This window comes from Dendrobates tinctorius, unplaced genomic scaffold (genome assembly GCF_039654945.1).
Source record: "Dendrobates tinctorius isolate UK_male_01 unplaced genomic scaffold, ASM3965494v1 ptg000107l, whole genome shotgun sequence".
Taxonomy (NCBI): domain Eukaryota; kingdom Metazoa; phylum Chordata; class Amphibia; order Anura; family Dendrobatidae; genus Dendrobates; species Dendrobates tinctorius.
In genome coordinates this window covers 1794719-1818667 of record NW_027361775.1, presented here as the reverse complement: position 1 = coordinate 1818667, position 23949 = coordinate 1794719, and the positions used below count along the sequence as shown (strand labels likewise).

Sequence of the window (23949 nt, the reverse complement as noted above, 5' to 3'; positions counted from 1 at the left end):
AAATTCGCCCAACTGGAGGCGGTGTATCCAGGGTCACGTGTGTCATATGGGTTCGCCTTGCGGTACTCGCTGCGTCCAGACACACGTGACCGTGACAACATCTACCCTATACAACAATGTAGGACAAGAATAAAGATTTCTTAGAGGTTTCTATGAAAGAAGTATAGAAATGACATGAAATGCATTTGGTACCTGCATATAGTGAGATAGCTGCGTCACATCTTTTCCAGGTCCATCTGCTTCCGTCAGGGCTTTTAGTGTTGTGTCCAAGAACGACTGGAGTTTGCCAGAGAGATCCTCAAACTGGTCAACTTTAGACTTTAAATCTTCCATCTTCACAGAGCGTGCTCTGGTTTGTTCAGTAGCTTTGAAGAAGCGCTCAGACAGATTATCCATCTTTCCTTTCAGAGAGGATGCGGCGGGTGAATCGGCAGTCTCCATGAACTTCTTTACCTTTTCATTCATTGCATTGATGCTACTTTGGTGACTTGTGATATCTTGCTCAAGCATCTTCAAAAGGTAATCAGAAATGAACAGAACAGAACAAGCCAAATTATATAAACGGGCAACAAAGATATTCACAACCCATCATTTGTCTAATTACAGCTTTACGCTATCTATTGAAAATCTACTACATTAATATGTTTCTCTGAGAATGAAGGAAAATTAATGCATGAAAAAATAACATAATGATAAATAAATTAAATACTCTTAAATATTTATTTACGTGGAAGGAGGGAATGTAAGAATATTGAAGCTCAGACGACATCTCAGCTGAAGCGCAGGCAGCTGGGTCAGAAATTGTGAGGAGAGTGATGGGACGCAAGCAGTGGGAAATGTTGCTTTCTAAAAGCGTGTAAAGGCCACTACTCGTATACCCCCAGTTAGAAGACATCTCCCACAGCTTTCATATTGAAGACAGTCCGTCCTCCTCACTCTTCATACAGTCATTTTTGATTTAGCTGCCAGTGCTTCAGCTGAGACGTTATCTCAGCTTCGATATACACACATTAACTCCTACATATATCATGGAATTTAGAAGAAAAATGGCACAACCACTTTAACAAAAAAAATTTTTATTAGCTTCTTTTCTCTCCTCACAGCTAATTGCTAGCGGAGGCAGAAGAGCAATCTCTACTCACACATCCCGTCTGGCTGTGTGTTTGTGCTCAGTAATCATGGCAGCCATTTTGAAAATTCTTAAAATTGCTCAATAGACAAAATGACACTACAGAAACTATTAAAAGTATTTCTGAACAGTTTTATAATAATGTAGTTTTTTCCCCCATTTATTAATTTTCTTCATTTCCTGACAAACCTCATTTTACTGAAATTATGGTTTACCTGAACCTTTTCATTTAATGCTACTGTGCAAATTTAAATGGAAATTTGTTTCCTTATAGCCATATAACAGTTGTAAAAACGAAGTCAATTATTGGAAAGTAGAATCTGTGTGCAAAATCAAGGCTGTTAAATTTAACTTTTTGCACAAAAATTAATCTTAAAACAACTATCCAGTTAGGTAATAAAACATTCTAGATATGTGTAACAGGGAATCCAATTGGAAAAAGTAAAATAGATTTTATTAAAACCATGAGTAAACATTTGGCTTTAATTTTCATTTACACAAAGTCAGTTGCTCTGCCCATATTTGTGTTAGGAAATAAAGGAGGTAATGTGTGGTGTGGAGATTTACTCACATTATTTTTAGAGATAATTTCCTGAATTGATGAGGAATTTAATGGCACTTGTTGATGCTCTTTTAAGTCCTTTTCAACACTCTGCATCCAGTCAACCATTTCATCCAATCCATCCTGAACGCTAAGTGATCGGGTCAAGGTTATCTGCAGTTTTTCATTCCAGTCAGTCACAGACTGAGATAGATGATTGTGTCTTTCCATTATTTCATCTGAAAAAAAAAAGAATTTAAAATATTGTGAATGAGTTGAACTGATGAAAAAAAGCATAACGTGGCTCAAAATGTATATGTGGGCTAAGGTGTAATGTGAAATATAAATTCTTATGCTTAATGGAAAAATTACAGGAACTACTTTCAGACGACTATGGAAAATTGAGCAGAGGATATAAAAGGGCTAAAAATATGCAACAGAAATATCTGGTTTTGACAACATTCCTTACATTGCACAGAAAATCCCAGGAACCAGATCACAAAAGGGGAGGAAAGTTAGCCTAAACCACGCCAGAACGGGAGACTTTAGGGAATGCTCCTGTGGGTGTTTATTAAAACTAAATCATTTTCCATTCTGAATGCTGGTAGGTATGGAAATGGAAATACAGTAAATACATCTTTATACAGTAAGCTTTGAAGATGAAAGATCTAATGAGGTCCCACATGCAGCCCCGGTCTGGGGTCATGCCACCACTACTTCCAGCTGTGCCTTGACACTGAAGAGAGCTTCTTCTCCTCTTGTGTTCAGTGACTGAAAGGTTTATTTTGTGTATGCATTGCCTATGACAGAATAGGGATTGGCTTAGCCACTTTAAGGAGCCCATAGCCAGCCCTTCTGCAAAGTGAAGACGCTTGGAATGGAGCTCACGTGTGCACATAAAAGTATATTACCATGATGTATTCATTTCATTTTTAAACACATATAGAGACAACTCCTTAAATAAGCACAAATCTATATAAGGTCAATAAAAAGAATTGTCTCAATATAATTTACATGTAAAGTAACGGTGGTTCCATCATCAGTAGAACAAAAAGTTCCTTATTACTAAAACGCTAGCTTGCCCAACCACAAGACATAATACTGGGAAAACAAGGATTAGAAAAAGGCCCAGACATTATTCCAACTCTAATGGTATTATTCACAGTAAGAGTTAATCTTGATAAAAAGAAAAGACAATATTGGACTAAGTACCAAGTGGTTTTTGTATCTCATCTTTATTTAGCAGCACGTTAGTGTTCAGAAGTCCTTCTGCAGCTTTCTTAAGTTTTTCCACACCAACCTGGTGAATGGATAACTGTTCACAGAGAAACTGAAAAAAAAAGAAGAAACGTAAAAAAGTAGCAGAAAATAAACAAGAAAAAAAATTAATAAGATTATTTTTTTGGGGGGTAGTTAATTTCGCAATTGATATAGGGTATAACTAAGAATCATAATGAATTTATGAGAACAGCAGCTGTATAGGAAAAAGTGTCAACTAATGGCCTAACTATATACTGATGCTGCCATGCTCTCTGAGATCCTCATTCACTGGCCATTATGGCATGTAAACAGCTGTGATGTCTTGGATACTGCTTCATTCTCTACCTTAACAATTTCATGGAGACTAAACCCATTAAAACAAACAAATTATTTATAGAGAACACACTAAGGTGTAATTATATATAATGGGTTTGCGTATGGACATAACAGGACAATTGCAGAAAACATCAAAAATATCTGGAGAAAAAAGGGGGCGATCAAAGAAGTCCAAAACCACATACTGTATTAGGAAAGTAAAAAATACAATTTTATTGTGTTTTATCAGCAAACAGTAAAACAATGGGATAAAAGTCAAATGACCGCAAAAGCACATGGGCAAGACATGGGGCACACAAAGGGAAAAAAAGACCAAAGGGATAAAGGTAGTTTTAACATAGCCATAATGGCATGGTTCAAAGGTATATTGCACTATCCCTAGTCAGAGTAATGTAACCAGACAAGGTATACAGATATATAATAGTCACTAAAATTAGCTATAGGATGACTATTACCTGTCCGGGTATGAAGTAGAGGTCCACCCTGGCGTGCCCCCCCAACGCGCGTTTCGGCGAGATGGCCTTTATCAACACTTTGTGTGCCCCATGTCTTGCCCATGTGCTTTTGTGGCCTTTGACTTTTATCCCATTGTTTTCCTGCTTCCTGATAAATCACAATAAAATTGTATTTTTTACTTCCTAATATGTGGTTTTGGACTTCTTTGATCGCCCCCTTTTTTCTTCAGATATTTTTCATTCTCTACCTGCAAAGTACATAGAGCAAAATGAATAGGGTTGTTCAGGCCATTGTTTGGCTGCAGCAGCCACACACCGTCCGCGGATGCCAGGAGACTGGTGTGTAACCCAAGCTGTATTACAGAGGAGCGTAGGAGGACTAGTAAGTTAGGTAATGATTTTTTGAACCACACTGGACTCGTTTTTAGAAAAAAAATTATTTATAAAATGCACTGTTACATGTATTATAAATGGAAGAGGTTTGGGAGGGAACAAGCTGTGTAAGGGATAAGCAATGGCTGCAATGATGCAACCAGGAAGCGGAGACCTCAAGGGTAAAAAAGGAGGAGTTTATTTCATACAACTACATTAGAAAGGTAATTTATTTGGAGTAACCTACGGCGAATTCTAATAAAAATAAGCATATCCCAGGAAAACTTTTATTATCACTTGTAAGTAGCTGGCCAGAGCACTTTTCTTTTTATTTACTAGTTCACCAATTGGAAAATTACATAATTTGTGGTCGGCTGATGAAAAATGGATAATAAGAATGACTAATCAGAGACTTTAAAAAGCAGTGTTCACACACTGAGGTCACATTGCCTTTTTTTTTTCTCAGCCAAAATATCAACATGTGAACACAACCTATGGTAATATGTCCTGGTTTATAAAAATCAATTATAATACATAATATATACAAAGTACCTTTGTATCTTCTATCTGTCTCTGCAGATTCCTGGTGTCTGCAGCAATGGGTTCCGACAACCTTTTCTGCACAGTCGTTTCTGATTTCTGGAGACCCGACATTAGTCCACAAGATGATTCTTTATAGTGCTCATATTTATCTACTATGTCCTTCAGGTTGTTGCCAAGTATATTACACTAAAAAGGAAAAAGCATAGTCAAAACCAAAATGGTCAGGTTTTATTAAAGGAAGCAGCTTTATATCGTCCTTCCATCAGGTGTTTTATGAAATATTCTGCAAGATGTATGGGTAGACATGCATCACTCCACAAAGAGACTGTGCAGCCTTACAGTTACAGCTGGAACTCTGTGTCTATCCTCTTCCGGCACTCATGATCAGTGAATAAGCTAGTTTCACACTAGCGTATGGCCGAGGGGCGGAGGGCTGCGGACTTCCTCTGTGAACCTCCGCCCACGGCCGCACCTCCTCCGTTCAGCTCCACCTCCGTCGGCCTGCGTACCCTATCTTTAGCATTGGGTACGCAGGCCATGCCGATGTATGCGGATGCCTCCACATGCGTCGTTTTGACGATGCGGCGACCGCAACAAAATCCGATACGTTGAGTTCGGCACAGGTCACCGCACCGTCAAAATGACGCATGCGGAGGCATCCGCATACATCGGCATGGCCTGTGTACCCAATGCTAAAGATAGGGTACGCAGACCACATGCCAATGGAGGCAGAGTTGAACGGAGGAGGCGCGGCAGTGGGCGGAGTTTCACAGAGGAAGTCCGCATCCCTCCGCAGCTCCTCCATAAGCTAGTGTGAAACTAGCCTTACTATCTCATTGCCCTTGACCACCAGGGATATTAAAACTAATTCCCTCACATCCCTGGACCATCAGACATGTTGATAACCCATTCACTGCATTAGACAACCAAGATTCTAACTTTACCACCTTCACCACCCAAGCCCACCAGAGATGCTGGAACTATCCCCCTCACTGACATTAAAAGGAACCTGTCACCAGAAAAAAAGCTAGTAATCTGCAGATATGGGGGTTAATCTGCAGGTTAATAGCATTATTATGCAGCCCAGGGAAGGACCTTTATTCTCCCCAGCAGTGTTCCCATTTCAGCCACAGGGGCGGCGCTAGCACTGGCTCAGTCACATTCTGAGCATACAGATTGGCAGCTGTACGCGCGCCACTGGCCCAGACTGACACTGGCGCTGCATTAAGGCCGGCTGTCAGTCAAGGCTGGGGGTGTCATTACAGCCTTTGCTCTGTATACTGGACCTGTGCCGACACCGCCCCTGTAACTGAAACCGAGCCCCCGGACCTGACTGATAGCCGGCCTCAATGCAGAGCCAGTGTCAGTCAGTGTCGAGAGCGTGGTTACAGACACCGCTCTGTATTCTCAGAGCAGTGACGGAATCCACTCTGCTGCTGTTCCCATGACTGAAAAAAGAATGTTGCCCGTGGGAATAAAGTTCATTTTCTCCCCGAAGTGTTCGGCTACGTGCATGCGCCAGGAAGCATAATAACACTATTGACCTGAAGATTAACACCACATCTGCAGGTTAATAGCGTTTTTTCTGGTAACAGGTTCCCTTTACTTGTTTTCAATGCCCTAAACCACAAGAGGTTATAACTAGAGTCGGTGCAAATTGATTGATAGGACAGATTTCAGCGGTCAAGTCAGTAATCCCTGGCCACTGGACTGGAGCCCAGAAAACCGCCTCCTACCTTCCGTAGCTCTTTTTTGACTACCTGACTTGTCATGAGGTCACATGTAACTTGCCCAGAAAACCCCTTAAATCGCTTTCTAAAATTACGTCCTTCTTTGATGGGACACAACAACTTAGTAGAAAACCAAAACAACAACAGCGCATGTGTAATCTGGGGGAATGAACTGATGATACCGTTAATTACCTTTGCATGTAAAGACTTGTAGTTTTCTGAAGCCATGTCTAATTTGCTTTGCACCATCTTACAAGTTTCCATTGTACTAATATTATTGTTGTCTTCCACCACGTCATCTCTACTGCAGGATCTTGCAGCATCTAGCACCCTCTGGCCAGATATGGTGACATAACGCAAGTCTCCTTTATGGGAAATCACATCCTCGGAGAAGCTTTTTTGTCTCTGCAGCTTAGTCATGAGACCTGCAAAGTCCTCAGCTCCACTTTCCAAATGTCCTAGTTCATGTTTCGAGTCGTGAAGCCAATTCTCAAACTCAGTGTAGTCAGCCGTGAACTTTTCTAGCTCCTCTTGAACTGTTTGGATCATCTTCATTTTCCGCTCAGAGTCACACAACGTTGACTCATACTGGGCTTGTAATGCTTCTATGTTTTTCTGGAGCTTTTCCTTCTCGTCAGGTGTAAGATGGCGGCCTTGCTTCTCAAGTAGAGCTTGTGCGGATTGGGTGGCTATTATTACTGCCTGATGCTGAGACACGATTTTTTCATGCTGAGCCTGCAGACAATAAAACATAGTCAAAATCAAATTAATAGTTGAAAGAAGCTCTGCAATTTAAAGCTGGTTGTGATGCAGATCTATGTTAATCTGAGCTGTGTTCTTTGATATTAAAGTATAGGAGCAGCTTCCCTAACCGATACTGCATGCCTTTTTAAGGTTTCGGGTTGAGTTTACTGTTATTGATGGGACTTCAAATATTTCAACTGCAGATTGTGTAATGTGCAATGTGAACATGCTTTAAGGCTGTCGTCCTGCAGATTAATCAGATGCCCTTATGGAACGTACACATTACATCACAGCCAAGCTTTTCTAACATATAAAAGCAGAACAGTAATGTAGATCTTCAAAAATAACCATCCCCTTATTGTACCTTCACTTTTTGATACTGGCTATTTAAATCTTCTTCTTTAGGCTGTTCCTGGACGTTCATCACGTCAGATTTCCCATCGCACACAATCAGATTACCATTAACCTCTTGCACTCCGTCCAGTATAGACTGTATTTCTCTGCCTTTGTGATGTGTTCCATTTTGCTTAATGTCAGATTTCTTCTCGTGGTTTCCATTCTCTCCTTCATTATCCACACGTGACAACCAATCCAGCAGGCTTTCGATTTTGTTTTTGCTTTCTTCCAGTTGTTCTACAGCGGCGGACTACAGAAAAAAAACATTGGAAGGTTGAATTCAGCAATCAATACTAAAACTCTAAGGCTCGGTGCAGGTGACCATATGTTTTCTCATCTGAAAAAATTGGGTCGATTATGCAGATCAACTCTGATCAAACGATGATCATAGTGTGATCAGATTCTCTTGGATGTGGAGAAGATGGAAATTTTTTCCCTTGACTGGCTCTGTCCGAAGAAAAAAATCAAACATTTACACAGCCCGATAGGATAACATGTATATCTGTACATGCATAGGGACAGTTATGACATGGGTAAGGACACTAAAAGCCTTCCTCAATTATGGGATTTTACATTAGCCCATATGCAGTTTCTAGATAATATAAGTAATACAAGTCAGGAACCTTTTCTGTTTCTTTCTTGATGGCTGTAGTGACTGCCTTTTCAAGTTCCTTCTTGGATTGTTCTGCTTTCATACGGAGGAGCTCAAACTTAGCTCTCGCCTCTTTCAGTTTATGCTCAATGATGCATTTTTCTTCTGGGGAAAGTTTATCTCCATACTGCAATAGGAATTTTTCTGTGTTTTTCACAATCTCTGCAAGTTCGCTGGCGCCGGCCTGCACATCTTTCTGTAACTCCTACAAAATGCATGAAAAATAAATAAACTGGAGCAAAAGACTTATCATTTTCTAGATTATGAGTAACTCAAACTGGCATTGTTAAAATTCACACCATCTTACTCAAAAAGGGAGATCTTTCCAAATAATCCAACAAAACCAAACCCCCTCTATACAAGGTCATACAGCAAAACCAAATGAAATTCCTTAAGCCTTTTGACAAGAAAATTAGAAATACCACCGTTCTATAGCCCTAGGTTATAAGTAAATGGTAGTGTGGTGAGAGTTACTGAGCTTGGGTCCTGACCATACAGACAACGAAAGGGTCCATATTTCTAGGTACATGCTAGTGACTGTTAAAGAGAACGTGCCACAGAAGAAAAACAGTATTTACCTGTGCCATAGTGCTAATTTGTAGGTAAATATGGTTTTAATTATCTGTGGTCTTCTAACTGGAAGTGTGATCCATGTGAAGTACAGGTATTACACTCATGATGCAATTGCATATACCTTCCAGATTTGCATCACATAGAGCTTTACTAAACAGAGAGATAACTAGCAATATGATTACAGAATCAGACTATGCAGAACTAGTTTGTAGTCTTCTATAGAAAGGGTATAAGCATGCAACGTCTTTTTCAGGTGGATTCTAGGCACCCCATGAAATGAAGGTATTGCAACCCTAAAGCAGTTAAAATAAGTTGTCACAGGTGGCGCATGTGGTTTGTGGACCTACTGTGCCACAGTGCCAGATAGGCCTAGGAAGGGGCATAGCTAAGCGGCTACCTGGTGTTCGCTGGAGCGCCTGATAGTGGAGACCGACTGGGCTGCAGGTAGCCGCGAGGTACCACTCCTAGGCAGGCGCCGTTACTGCAGCTGCCGATCCCTGGGGTTGGGTTCACTGACATGGGGAGAAGTAACAAGCAGGTAACGGAGACTGATGGACAACTTGGATGTTGAAGACAGGTTCTTGTTCACACTCATAAATATCAGGAATCAATTATTGAGCTGGCCGCACTGGGATCAGGGACAACAGACACAGGGCTGGACACACTAGGACCAGATCAGTTATAGGTACCGCAGATGCGGTTTTGAGGTTAGTATATGACTGAAACATCGCCGAAGCCATCTCAAGGAAATGACTACCAGTGTTTGCTTGAAAAAACTCACCGGCTGCACCAGCATCTCAAAGTTGCGATGTGCACAAAGCCAAACAGAGGACTGCATTACAGTTGTTTGAAACGTATAGGATTAGCTGCTATAGGGTTAAGGACAAAAGAACAGATCACGACATTCTCCAAGGAACTCACTTAGATAAAGCATGCAAAGGAAAATGGTAGACAGCGTCCAGCAGGTGATGAGGTTCAAAACATCATTATTCAGTCATATAAAAGTTGCGATGTGTCGATCTGTCACAGCATACGTATGCATGAAAAAGATATGTGGCAGGTAGAAAGGTCGCATCCTTTATATGGCAGAATAAAGATGCTTTGAATCTTATCACCTGCTGGACGCTACTTTCTTATGCAAAAAAACGGAGACACTGATCGTAGATTTTATACTTAAGACTATTTGAAAAATTCATTATAATTTTTTTTAGATATATATATTAGATGACAATAAAAGAAAGTCTGAATTGACAGAAGCAGAAGAGAAAGTGGTTGGTGTGTTACCAAAAATATGCAAATTGTATCTGACTAAGTCAGATAATGACAACGCTGGAATTGTGAAATATAGTGAAATCCTAGAGACTCAGTCAGACAGCTGAATAAATCGGGTTGAGATTGGACCGCAATGCACCGACTAGCCGGTGGCTCTCCTGACCCGAGCGTGACAATTTCATATATTTCTATGCAGCTGTCACATTTAGGTCAGGAGAGCAGCCACGAGTTTCAGCATTGTTGTTCAATCTTGGTCTGATTTATATGGTCGTCTGAATGTGTCCTGACAGTGTGTACATTACTCACTGCAGAGACTCTCTGCATAAAATTTAACCCATTTTAAACTCTTCAAGACATGCACAAGTCGGAAGTTCGTGTATGGAGAGGGCTCACAGGGTAAGCCTGCCCCATACCTGGCAGATTATGGCTGTGCGTAACAGCCAGGACCTGACTGTAACAATTGTTAACTTCCTAATTGCTGTTGTCAAACTCTGACAGCCACATTCAACATGCGCTGGCAGGGAAGCATGCCATTCCAAACACCCATTGGTGCCCCCGTGAAAAGATCGCTGGTCCCAATGGGTTGCTATGGCAGCCAGGGGTGTGGTGAAGATCACCCTGCTTGTCATTATGGAGCTCCTTTAACCACTTTACTCCCAAGGGTGGTTTGCACGTTAATGACCGGGACAATTTTTACAATTCTGACCACTGTCTCTTTATGAGGTAATAACTCTGGAACGTTTCCATGGATCCCGGTGATTCTGACACAGTTTTCTCGTGACATATTGTACTTCATCTTACTGGTAAAATTTCATTCATATAACTTGTGTTTATTTGTGAAAAAAAATGGAGATTTGGTGAAAATTTTGAAAATTTCGCAATTTTCCAACTTGGATTTTTATGCCCTTAAATCACAGTGATATGGCACACAAAAAACTTAATAAATAACATTTCCCGCATGTTTACTTTACATCAGCACACTCTGGGAACCAACATTTTTTTTTTGTTAAGTTATAAGGGTTAAAAGTTGACCAGCGATTTCTCATTTTTACACCACCATTTTATTTTTAGGGACCACATCACATTTGAAGTCACTTTGAGGGGTCTATATCATAGAAAATACCCAAAAGTGACACCATTCTAAAAACTGCACCCCTCAAGGTGCTCAAAACCACATTCAAGAAGTTTATTAACCCTTCAGGTGCGTCACAGGAATTTTTTGAATGTTTAAAACAAATGAACATTTAACTTTTTTCACAAAAAAATTAATTCAGGTCCAATTTTTTTTATTTTACCAAGGGTAACAGGAGAAATTGGACTGCAAAAGTTATTGTGCAATTTGTCCTGAGTACGCTGATACCTGATATGTGGGGGGAACCACTGTTTCGGTGCATGGCAGAGCTCAGAAGGGAAGGAGCGCCGTTTGACTTTTTCAATGCAAAATTGGCTGGAATTCAGATCAGACACCGTGTCACGTTTGAAGAGCCCCTAATGTGCCTAAACCGTGGACACCCGCCACAAGTGACCTCATTTTTGAAAGTAGACCCCCCAAGGAACTTATCTATATATGTGGTGAGAACTTTGAACCCCCAAGGGCTTCACAGAGTTTTATAACGTACAGCTCTACAATTAAAAAATCATATTTTTTCCACAAAAATGATCTTTTCACCCCAAATTTTTATTTTCCCAAGGGTAATAGGACCCCAAAAGTTATTGTGCAATTTGTCCTGAGTACGCTGATACCCCATATGTGGGTGTAAATGACTATTTGGGCGCATGGCAGAGCTCGGAAGGGAAGCAGCGCCAATTGATTATTTTGCTGGAATTGAGATTGGACGCCATGTCGTGTTTGGAAAGCCCCTGATGTGCCAAAACAGTGGAAACCCCCCAGAAATGACACCATTTTGGAAACTAGACCCCCCAAGGAACTTATCTAGATGTGTGGTGAGTACTTTGAACCCCAAAGTGCTTCACAGAAGTTTATAACGCCCGGGCGTAAAAATAAAAAAAATCATATTTTTTCCACAAACATGATATTTAGTCACTAATTTTTTATTTTACCAAGGGTAACAGGAGAAATTGGACCCCAAAAGTTGTTGTCCAATTTGTCATGAGTACGCTGATATCCCATATGTGGGAGAAAACTACAGTATGGGCACATGTCGGGACTCGGAAGGGAAGTAGTGACGTTTTGGAATGCAGACTTTGATGGAATGGTCTGCGGGTGTCATGTTGCCTTTGGAGAGCCCTTGATGTGCCTAAAAGGGGGAAACCCCCCACAAGTGGCCACATTTTGAAAACTAGACCCCCCTAGGAACTTATCTAGATGTGTGGTGAGCACTTTGACCCCCCAAGTGCTTCACAGAAGTTTATAACGCCCAGGCTTGAAAATAAAAAAATCATATTTTTTGCACAAACATGATCTTTTAGTCCCCAATTTTTTTTATTTTACCAAGGGTAACAGGAGAAATTGGACCCCAAAAGTTGTTGTCCAATTTGTCCTGAGTGCGCTGATACCCCATATATGGGACAAAACTACTGTATGGGCACACGTCGGGGCTCGAATGGGAAGTAGTGATGTTTTGGATTGCAGACTTTGATGGAATGGTCTGCGGGTCTCATGTTGCCTTTGGAGAGCCCCTGATGTGCCTAAACTGTGGAAACCCCCCACATATGACCCCATTTTGGAAACTAGACCCCCCAAGGAACTTATCTAGATGTGTGGTGAGCACTTTGAACCCCCAAGTGCTTCACAGAAGTTTATAACTTAGAGCCATAAAAATAAAAAATAATTTTTTTCCACAAAAATTACATTTTTGGCCCCAATTTTTTATTTTCCCAAGAGTAACAGGAGAAATTGGACCCCAAAATTTGTTGTGCAATTTGTCCTGAGTAGGCTGATACCCCATATGTGGGGGTAAACCACTGTTTGTGCGCAGCATGGCAGAGCTTGGAAGGGAAGGAGCACCTTTTGACTTTTTGAACGCAGAATTGGCTGGAATTGAGATCAGACGCCATGTTGCGTTTGGAGATCCCCAGATGTGCCGAAACAGTGGAAACTCCCCAATTCTGACTTCAACCCTAACCCCAACACACCCCTAACCCTAATCTCAGCCCTAACCCTAAGGATGTGTGCACATGTGTGACAGCACATGTGAAAAAGACTTGGGTATACTAATAGATCACAGACTGAATATGAGTCAACAGTGTGATGCAGCAGCAAAAAAGGCAAATGCAATTCTAGGATGTATTAACAGAAGCATACAGTCTAGATCACGTGAAGTCATTATTTCCCTTCTCTCCTCTTTGGTCAGACCTCATCTGGAATATTGTGTCCAGTTTTGGGCACCACATTTTAAAAAAGACATCAACAAACTGGAGCAAGTTCAGAAAAGAGCAACCAGAATGGTGACCGGTCTGCAAACCCTGTCTTATGAGGAAAGGTTGCAGGATTTGGGAATGTTTAGTTTGCAAAAGAGAAGACTGAGAGGAGACTTAATAGCTGTCTACAAATATCTAAAGGGCTGTCACATTGTAGAAGGATCAACTTTATTCTCATTTGCACAAGGAAAGACTAGAAGCAATGGGATGAAACTGAATGGGAGGAGACACAGATTAGATATTAGAAAAAACTTTTTCACAGTTAGAGTGATCAATGAGTGGAACAGGCTGCCACGAGAAGTGGTGAGTTCTCCTTCAATGGAAGTCTTCAAACAGAGGCTGGACAGACATCTGACTGGGATGATTTAGCGAATCCTGCTTTGAGCAGGGGGTTGGACCAGATGGCCCAGGAGGTCCCTTCCAACTCTACGATTCTATGATTCTATGATTCTACGTTGCGGATTCTGCTGCAGATCTGCAGCGGTTTGACACCTGCTCCATTATCAGGTGTCAAAACGCAGGGGAAAACCGCAGGCTAATCCGCACTAAATCCGCAGGTAAAACACCGGTCATTTGACCTGCGGATTTACCTGTGGATTTAGCCAAATCTGTGCAGAAAAATCCGCACCAGAATCCGCATCGTGTGCACACAGCCTTACCCTAGCCCTAACCATAAGACTAATGGGAAAATGGAAATACATTTTTTTGAATTTTATTATTTTTCCCTAACTAAGGGGGTGATAAAAGGGGGTTTGATTTACTATTTATGGTGGGGTTTTTTGTTTGGCAGCTTCCGCACGCTAAAAGACGCTTTTTATTGTAAAAAAAAGTTTTTGCATCACCACATTTTGAGAGCTATAATTTTTCCATATTTTGACCCGAGTCATGTGAGGTCTTATTTTTTGCGGGACGAGTTGATGTTTTATTTGTACCATTTTTGGGCACGTGACATTTTTTGATAGCTTTTTATTCCGATTTTTGGGACGCAGAATGAACAAAAAACAGCATTTCATGAATTTCTTTTGGGGGATGCGTTTACACCGTTCCGCGTGTGGTAAAATTGATAAAGCGGTTTTATTCTTCGGGTCAGTACGATTACAGTGATACCTCATTTATGTTGTTTTTTAATGTTTTGGCACTTTTATGCAATCGCTTTATTCTGCGAGCTATAACTTTTTTATTTTTTCACTGATTACACTGTGGTGGCTGATTTTTTGCGGGACAAGATGACGTCTTCAGCGGTATCATGTTTATTTCTATAAGTCTTTTTGATTGCGCGTTATTGCACTTTTTGTTCGGCGGTATGATGATAAAGCATTGTTTTTTGCTTTGTTTTTTTTTTTTGAAGGGGTTAACTAGTGAGACAGTTTTATAAGGTGGGTCGTTATGGACGCGGCGATACCAAATATGTGCATTTTTATCTTTTTTTTATTTGAATTGGGGAATTTTTTTTTTTTTTTATTTTGGGATTTTTTATAAAATATTTTCACATTTTTTTTTTTTTTTTTTTTTTTTTTTTTAACTTTATTATATTGTCCCGGGGGGGACATCACTATAAGGTGTCAGATCGCTGATCTGACAGTTTAGACAGCACTCTCTCAAGATCAGCGATCTGACAGGCGCTGCTGCAGGCGTCCTCGTGCCTGCTCTCAGCAGGCACTGTGGAAGCCGCCTCTCTGCAGGCTCCTGAAGGCCCCCGCGGCCATATTGGATCCGGGGGCTTGCAGAGAGGAGACCCTCGGAGTAGTGATGGGCAGTCCGGCTCTTTTTTTGGTGATCTGGCTCACTCGGCTCCGCTCACCAAAAAAAGCTGGCTCTTTTTGGCTCAAAAAACAGCTCTTCTTGCAAAAAAGTGCTACTTTCCCGACTTTTATCACTCCAGTCCCTTCACTATAAAGCCTGGGCCTCATTATACAGCTGTACAGGAATCTAGTGACCCGCGGTAATTTGTCAATGCGGGAGCCCACACATTTTTTTACAACGAATTAACCCCTTAAATTAACACCTACACCTCCCAAATTTTACACATCAGCCCTCATCTAATTGCTAATGAAAGACATACAAAAAAAACCATGAAATGAAATGGTTTACTGTATGTAAACCATGTGTCATTTCATGTCGGGTTGGGGAATGATTTGACAAAAGCCGGCAATTGAATTAGCGGCTATTCTGCTATGAAGAACTCTGTGAAATATAAATATATATATATATATATTTATCTCGATGACATATATATATATTCTATGTGTCTATATCTATTCTTTCGTTTGTGTTATAAAACCTGTCAGTGTGATTTTACTGTATCGCGCACTGACTTGCCGGCTTTTCTAAAGGACACTGGGAGAGTATTTCTCGCAAGTCACACATCTGGTCCGTGTGTAATGCGTATTTTTAGCGCACCCATAGACTTGCATCGGCGTAAAACAGGCGTAGAACGCTGACAATCGCAGCATGCTGCGATTGGCACGGACCGTAGAATACAGACAAGAAATATACGGCTGATGGGAGCTGCCCCATAGAGAACCATTTGTCCGTGTGTAATGCGTGCTTTTAACGCCTCTCACTCGTCCGTATTCCTCTCTAGTGTGACCCCGGCCTAAGTATGATATCTGCACCATACACACACACATACAGATTACAGTATGGAAAAAAGCAGATTAAATAGTAAAATTAGTTAATTTAAACTTGAAACAAAATTGTCTCAATGCTCCCAACGTTTCCTCCTGGTTGTGCACAGCACTATACTTCCCAGCAAGTCACACAGAATCTGTCTGCAGCACTGGTTACATCCTAGCTTTAGCTGCAGTGAAGTTATAGTAATAATCATTGAGGTAGTATTGCATGTAGAACATGACCGCAAAAAAAAAAAAAAAAAAAGTCCGATGTGCCATTTAATTTCTCTCTCCTCTGATGTGTGATCACATCAGAGGAGAGAGAAATAGGGTCCCCGATCCATGGGCGCCACCATCTTCTGGTTAAAAAATAGCGGGCGCGTGCGCAGTGTGCCCGCCAAGATCTGCCGGCCGGCAGATTTCATTCATTCATTCAAAGTACATTTTGATAACTGTGATATCACATACAAGGACACCTGGGATACTGACTCAATTTTTTGGCCTGGTAGTATCCCTACCTTGCCACAGAGGTTGGGGGTTGCTGCGATCAGCACCAGCAGGGGATCAAGATGAGAGTAGTGTCTGCTCCCACACTGTCCAACTGTAAAAATAAGAATAAAATTAAAAAAAAAAAAAATCCATGTGCTCACCTGTCCTAATCGTACCCCCTGTAATGCTTTTGACCGCTGATGTAGAGGAGCCGGGGAGAATGATGCCTGCAGCGAGCGGGCCCTGGACCTCAGTGACTGACTGGACACTGCTCGCTAGGCGTAGCAGAAGTCCGGGGCCCACTCCCTGGAGGAGTCATTCTAACATGGATTACAGTGGGGGACACTTAGGACAGGTGAGTATAAGGATTTTTTTTATTTTATCCTTATTTTTACAGGTGGAGACATTGGGAGCAAACTACTACTCTCATCATTATCCCCTGCTGGTGCTGGGAACCATGATGAGGGCAGCGTTCAGCACTCGGAGCTTGGAACAGAGCAAACAGTACACTGAATCCCTTGGCTCCGATAAGTGTTGCACGGATGGCATTTGTGTGGGGTACGTGTCATACAGACTCATTGACTTGAATGAGTCCGTGTGATCCGTGCTGTCATCCACGACAAATGGTCTGTGGAAACACACTGACATGTGCGCAGACACATTCATTTTAATGGGTCTGTGTGTGTCGGTGACATCGGTACGTGTGGAAACTCTCACCACACGTACCGGAGATATGTGTGAAAGAGCCCTAATAAAGTGCAATTATTATTTTTTTTTATTTAAATATAAATGTGTCCGCAAAAGTACAATCTTTTTACATCTAAAATTAACATGATCTGTAAAAACTATACAAGAAAAAAAGAAGTAGTGAATGCCAAAATTGTCGGGTTTTGGTCACAATGCCACAAAAAATGCATTAAGTAATCAACGCATCATATGTATCCCAACATTTAATATATTTAAGTCCCAGATGTTTTGGAAAATTGCAACTCAAGTAATCTTTTTATTATGAGTTCTCAATTTTTTTCACCCCAATAAAATAAAAAAAACACAAGCCCGCACAACATCTTTCATTTTCCCGCTGACAAAGTCAAAGTTACAGCTCTCAGAAGAAGGGGAGGAGAAAAATGAAAGGGCAGAAATAAAAAAAAAAAAAGGTTACATTCCATGATTGCACACTTCAGGGGTTAAAAGCTCGGCCATGTCAGTTAGAGGCCGCCTTCTCATCTCTCCTCTTTTGGAACTTTCCTCACATTCCTAACCCCTATTTTTTTTCTCTTTTTTTTTCTTTTCTGTCCCTTTTTTTTTTTTTTTTTCCTTCATTTCTCCTCCTTCCCTGAGTTCTTTCCTTTCCTTCATTACTCTCTTCATATTCCCTCTCCACTCTCCCTCTATTTTCTTCCCATTTACTAAATCTCTCCCTCATTACATAAGTGCTACTTGTAGCCACCATGCTCACTAGTTACAGCCACACAGGCGCCCTGTTTCTCCTCTGCTCTAAGGCTGCGTTTCCATGGCGGTTTTAACCGCGCGATTTTGCCGTGAAAAATAAGCATCCCTTGCATTCCTATGGGATTCCGCAATGCTGTGCTAATGCTGCGGTTTTTACCGCAGCGGAATCGCTTCGCGGTAAAAACCGCAGCATGCTCATTAATTTGCGGAATCGCGGCGATCCCGCACCCATAGGAATGCATTGTTCCGCTTACTTCCCGCATGTGGCTGTGCACACCATGCGGAAAGTAAGCAGAACATTTGCGGATGGTACCCACAGTCCGGAGGAGAGGAGACTGTCCTCCGGGCTTTGGGTACCATATCCCTGTAAAAAATAGAATTTAAAAATAAAAAATATTGTTATTCTCACCCTCCGACGTCCCGCGCAGTCTTCCCGCTTCTCTTCACGCTCTCGTTCCCAGTAGTCCTTTGCGAAAATGCCCACGATGGCGTCCGTTCTCGCGGGATCGCGAAGTCTCGCGGTCATTCGCGCGACGTCATCGCGAATAACCGCAAGACATCATGATCCCACGAGAACGGACGTCATCGCGGGCATTTTCGCAAAGGATTACTGGGAACGGATGCGCGGGACGTCGGAAGGTAAGAATAACACCATTTTTTTTTTTTTTTTACATTCTATCTTTTACTACTGATGCTGCATAGGCGGCCTCAGTAGTAAAAAGTTGGTCACACTCGTCAAACACTATGTTTGACGAGTGTGACCAACCTGTCAATCAGTTCTCCAAGCGATGCTACAGATCGCGTGGAAAACGCTAGCATTTTGCAAGCTAAATACGCTTGCAAAATGCTAGTTTTTCCGCGGGAAAATCGCGGGAATTTAAAATGCGATTTTCCCGCGGACTGGAATTCCGGAATTCTCGCGGTAATTTCTGCGAGAGTTCCGGTACGTGTGCACTTAGCCTTACTCCTCACATCTCATGTCCCCATTGAGCAAGCGCCGCCCAGAGCCAACGTGCTCTTTGTTTAGATTTGCAAGCCACACAGGTGCCCAGGCCCTCTCCTGCTCTGACCCTGCATAGCTCTTGTTCCACTTGGCTACTCCTCCCCATGCTTTCCAAGCGTCACACCGTGCTCTGTATCTCCCCTCCCCCCAGCCTCTCACTGACTGTGAACATTTATAAACCGGGCTCTTTGAGCCTTTCACTCACATCACCGCAGACTCCTGCCTCCCACACGCTACCAGGTCAGTACAACAGCTCTTCTTGGCGTCCTGATTTCCCTCATCACCTTTATTTTCCTCCACAGCCCCTAACTGGGACTTTGCAATTAATCTCCCTGCTGTTTACCTTGAATCTTCTATTGAGGTCAGTACAGACTATACCTGCCATACTTTTCTGTGTTTGCCACTTGCCTCCACCACCCCCCTGTCATAATATTTATGAAGCATAATGTCTTAGATATATTAACTTTTGCGAATAGCCTGTGACACCCTCCAGTTTCTGTCTCCCTGACCAACTGGGCATTTTATAGATCCCTATGTTTTTTTTTCTGTATTCCCGAACATGTGCTGTATATATTGGGTCTTTTCAACAAACCCCTTCCCCTCCCCCCCTTCTATTAACCCTTTTTTTTTTTGTATATAATATCTCCAGTTGTTTTTGATACTTTTGTTCACCTAGTTCAGTGTTGTAATTATTTTCTACATCTTCTTTTGCAGTATGGTTTGAGGAAGACCTAGGATTAGGTCAAAACGTAACCATATAATACTCATCTTTGGAATATTTCTTTTTTGTTTGCGGTGTTTCATTATTTGATCTATTGGAAAAATCTCACATGAATTAAAAATCATAAAAAAACTTTCTTCAAAGATTATTTATTTTCTGAGTGTGACTGTCCATCCATTTACAAAGGCCTGTGTGTCAGTGTTGCTGACTTCTTATAATATTTTATATACCAGATGGTGACCTGATTCTACAATATGTATGTAGTTTATTTATGAAGTTTTAATAATGCAATAATGCACCCCCAATCCTGATATGCATGATCTCCCCTCCCCTCCCCTCCCCTTTCCTGGTCTGCATGGCCCCCTCACGCCCCAATCCTGATCTGCATGGTACCCTTCTCCCCCCTTTCCTGGTATGCAAGGTCCCATCACCCCCCCTTTCCTGGTATGCATGGACCCCCTCCACCCCCCTTTCCTGGTATGCATGGTCTCTGTTATAAAAAAAAAATACAAGAAAAAAACAGTTATATACTCACCTTCCGACGGCCCACGATCTCCACTCCACACGCCCGTCATCTCCGGTCTAAGGCGCAAGGCATTACTGGGACCGTGAGGTGAGTATAACCTCTTTATATTTTACTGATGCGCTGCGCCTGATTGAGCACTGCGCCTGCCGCTGATTGGTGGCAGCCACGACCAGTCAGCTGCAGGCGCAGCTTACCGTTACAAACATCTGCGCCTGTCGCTGATTGGTCGTGGCCTGGTGGCCGCGACCAGTCAGCGCCGCGGGTTTTCGGTTACAGATATATATAGATATCCCGGATCTGTCCACAGAGTTTCTCTGCCTCAGCTTTATATTATTACTTTCCCACTGTAGAGCAGCAGGAACTACAGAAAATAATGAGAGGGATAAGATGGCTGTCAGTGTCTGACCTCAGCGCCTTTGCTCTGCTCATCCTGCAGCTGCCGGACATCCACTGTTTTATCAGACAGTGACAGTCTCTGTGACTGCATATTGTGATCTATCACAGATCATGGGTGCACTCACTACACTGAGCAGCCAAACACAGTACAGCTATGTGTTCATGGGGGAGGAGCCCAGTCACAAGTCAAAGCATTGCCAGTCATCCACCCACTTGTACAAAGGGCTCTGTCTCCTCCTCAGCTCCTTCCAGCCCCCACTCAGGCGGGAGAGGCTTAAGTAAACAGCAGGGAAAAAAAAAAAATTGGTTCAGCTCCCAGTGGTGAGCCGATTCCCGTCGCTCACATGAAAGAGCCGGCTCTTTGTCTCGGTTCGTTCATGAACGACACAGCACATTGCGCTGCTCTGGGGGTCGCAGGGGAGCACGGAGGGAGCCCTCTCCCTGCGCTCTTCTCTCTTATGCCCCTGGTACACTGCGATCATGTTTGATCGCAGTGTGCCGGGTGTCAGCTGTAGTGATCAGCGGCGCTCCCCTGTGAGTGCCGCTGGACGTACTATTCCATCCTTGGGACTTAGGTCTCAGGGCACATGGACGGAGTAGTACGTCATAGGCTATGTGAACACGTTGCGGATTCCGCTGCGGGTTTTTCCGCGCGGAAACGTAGGTAAAACCGCAGGTAAAATGATCTGTGGTTTTGCCCTGCGGTTTCACAACTCTACTATGGTAAAGGTAGGAAACCGCTGCGGAATCCGCACAAACAATTGACATGCTGCAGTTTGTAAACCGCGGAAAAATCTGCACTGTCAGCACAGCGTTTTTGAAACCCCATAGGGTTTCATTGTACTGTACATGGTCAGCGGAACTGCTGTGTTTCCGCAGGGCCAAAACCGCTGCGGAAACGCAGCAGAATCCGCAACGTGTGCACATAGCCTAATGTAGGCAAGAGGTTAAAATCCTGCCTGGGGCCAGGCTTCAAAGGACACTGTGATTTTTACTATATGCAGCAATACCGTGGGATAGTTGAATATAGCACATGAGATCAGATGATCGCAGGTTCAAGTACCCTAAGGTGACTAAAGTTAAAAAAAAAAAAAAAAAAAAAAAAAAAAAAGTTTAAAAAGTATGAAAAAAATAAACATAGAAATCAAAAATTCCCCGCTTTTTTTCCCCCCCATTAAAAATAGATATTTAAAAAAACACATGTGGTATCGCTGGTTCAGAAAAGTCAGATCTATCAAACTATAAAAATTAAAACACTGTAAAAGAACGCTAAAATGAAGTTTTTTTGGTTGCTGCAATTCCACACAAAGGTAGTAACAAATGATCAAAACATCGTATCTATCCCAAAATAATATCAAAAACATTGTCTCATCCCACAAAAAAAAACTGTCACACAGCTCCATCGGCTAAAAAATAAAAACACTACAGGTCTCGGAAATTGTTGACACAACCCCAAAAAGTTTTTTTTGTAAACTTTTGGTTTTTTTTTTTTACCCCTAAAATAACAAACTGTACATATTTGGTATCACTGTAATCGTACTGATAAGCAGAATTCTAATGCAAGGTCATTTTTACCCCAAAATGCACATTGTAAAATCAATTCCCCAATTAAATGTCACAATTGCGGTTTTTAACAATTTCACCCCACATTAAGTTTTTTTTCCCCATTTTCCAGTACACTATGTGGTTAAATAAATGGTGTCCTTCAAAAGTACAACTCATCCTGCAAAAAAAACAAGCCCTAATGTCTATGTGGACAGAAGGATAAAAGAGGTATGGCTCTGGGAAGAAAGGGACGAAAAAATGAAAATGCAAAAAAGGAAATTGGCTGCATCACAAAGGGGTTAATATGATGACGCTTTTCACATACAACACAATCCAATACCTCGTACTCAGCCTGGCAATGCTGGAGATCAGCAGGGTTGTCCCGAGCTGTTAACGTGTCTTGGTGGCCAATAAGCCTGTTCTCTGTCTGGGTGAGCAGGTCACTGATTTCCTGCAGCTTATCTTTGTGCTCTTGAAGTTGTACCTCAGCGTCCTGCAGAAATGAAATAAAGTCAAGAATGAAATTACAATGTACAAGAACAGCAGATAAAAGTCACAAATAACAGTGTGCTGTAAACATGTTCACAGGGCTCGAGCAAGGCTACTGCAGTGTAGAAGAAAACATGGCGCTGATCTCAAAGAATTGCAACAGATAAGTTGAGAGAGATTTCAAAGCCTGACCATGCACAAGTTAAAGTAGACGGTTCAACTGCGCTGATGATCCCAGTGTCTTTCCATCCGGGAACCTGTGTTAATAATGATGCAGAAAAAGACATATCAAACAGATGTTAGTACTGAAATATGGATGGTAAACCAAGATGCACATTTAAACAGGATGCAAAAGATTATGTTCTATAAGCTTGGATGAAAATATTAAAGACCCTTCACCTTTTTATGTAACAGTTACCTCTTTTTTTCCAATTAGGGTCTTAAAGGAGTTTTACCAAGAACAAATCAACATTTGAATCAATAGATCATTCAATAATAATAATTTTCACAATTTGATGTGTTTAATAAAAATGTTCCTGTGCTGACCGTACAGGAACATGGTCTGATCATACCACAGCTCCTGGGCAGGGAGGATGCAAAAGAGCATACAGACAGGACAGCATGGGATCACAGCTCATTTTTTTGTGAGGTAAAACATTACTTTAAATCAGACATTGAAATGTTTTACTTCACAGAAAGAATCTGTGAGCCCATGATGTAATATCTGTATAATCTCTTTTGCTTCCCTCCCCTGCCCAGGAGCTGAGGTATGATCAGACCATGTTCCTGTACAGTAAGACACAGCCATTACACAGTACACAGCAGGGGCACATGTATAAGATTATCTCAGCACAGGAACATTTTATTTAAACACATTGAATTGTGCAAATTATTTTTTTTCCAAGATCATTCCTATTCATTGAGATACAATATGGGAGAACATGGTCAAATTCTGCGCTGCTGAATCACTGTAGTCCAAAGGTATTTTTAAAAGTGGTCTTTATTTAACATGTTTCAGAGTTTCAAAGAACTCCTTCATCAAGTAATACCACATAAGAATTGTATGTGGTATTTCCTGATGAAGGAGTTCTCTGAAACGCGTTGAATAAAGACCACTTTTAATAATACCTTTGGACTACAGTGATTCAGCAGCGCAGAATTGATCACGTTCTCCCATATTGTATCTCAACGCCCAGTCCCTCGTGGATCTGCGGCAGCGAATCTCTCCAACGCTTGTCTTAAGCTACATCTGGTGAGTGCTATTACCTTGCATTGACTACTTAATCTCGGATAAGACTCTCTTGCGTTATTTTTCTACAACAGTTTTCATAA

General features: G+C 41.8%; 1 protein-coding gene and 1 long non-coding RNA gene across 9 annotated transcripts in view; one reads left to right on the top strand and one right to left on the bottom strand.

Moving 5' to 3' along the window:
* The window catches only part of DST (dystonin), a 732471-nt gene that overhangs the window by 266599 nt on the left and 441923 nt on the right, over positions 1 to 23949 (bottom strand). For all 8 annotated transcript variants that reach the window (XM_073589123.1, XM_073589125.1, XM_073589124.1 and 5 more), the window contains 8 exons: positions 22469 to 22621; positions 8130 to 8363; positions 7475 to 7756; positions 6559 to 7101; positions 4646 to 4822; positions 2883 to 3000; positions 1701 to 1909; positions 193 to 510 (listed from right to left, as the gene is read on the bottom strand). In XM_073589123.1, coding sequence (XP_073445224.1) covers positions 193 to 510; positions 1701 to 1909; positions 2883 to 3000; positions 4646 to 4822; positions 6559 to 7101; positions 7475 to 7756; positions 8130 to 8363; positions 22469 to 22621 — 2034 coding nt within the window. The remainder of the gene's footprint in view (positions 1 to 192; positions 511 to 1700; positions 1910 to 2882; positions 3001 to 4645; positions 4823 to 6558; positions 7102 to 7474; positions 7757 to 8129; positions 8364 to 22468; positions 22622 to 23949) is intronic.
* On the top strand, positions 19147 to 19797 carry LOC141100574 (uncharacterized). The gene is made up of 2 exons (XR_012234719.1): positions 19147 to 19301; positions 19655 to 19797. It is a non-coding gene; the product is annotated as an uncharacterized lncRNA (long non-coding RNA).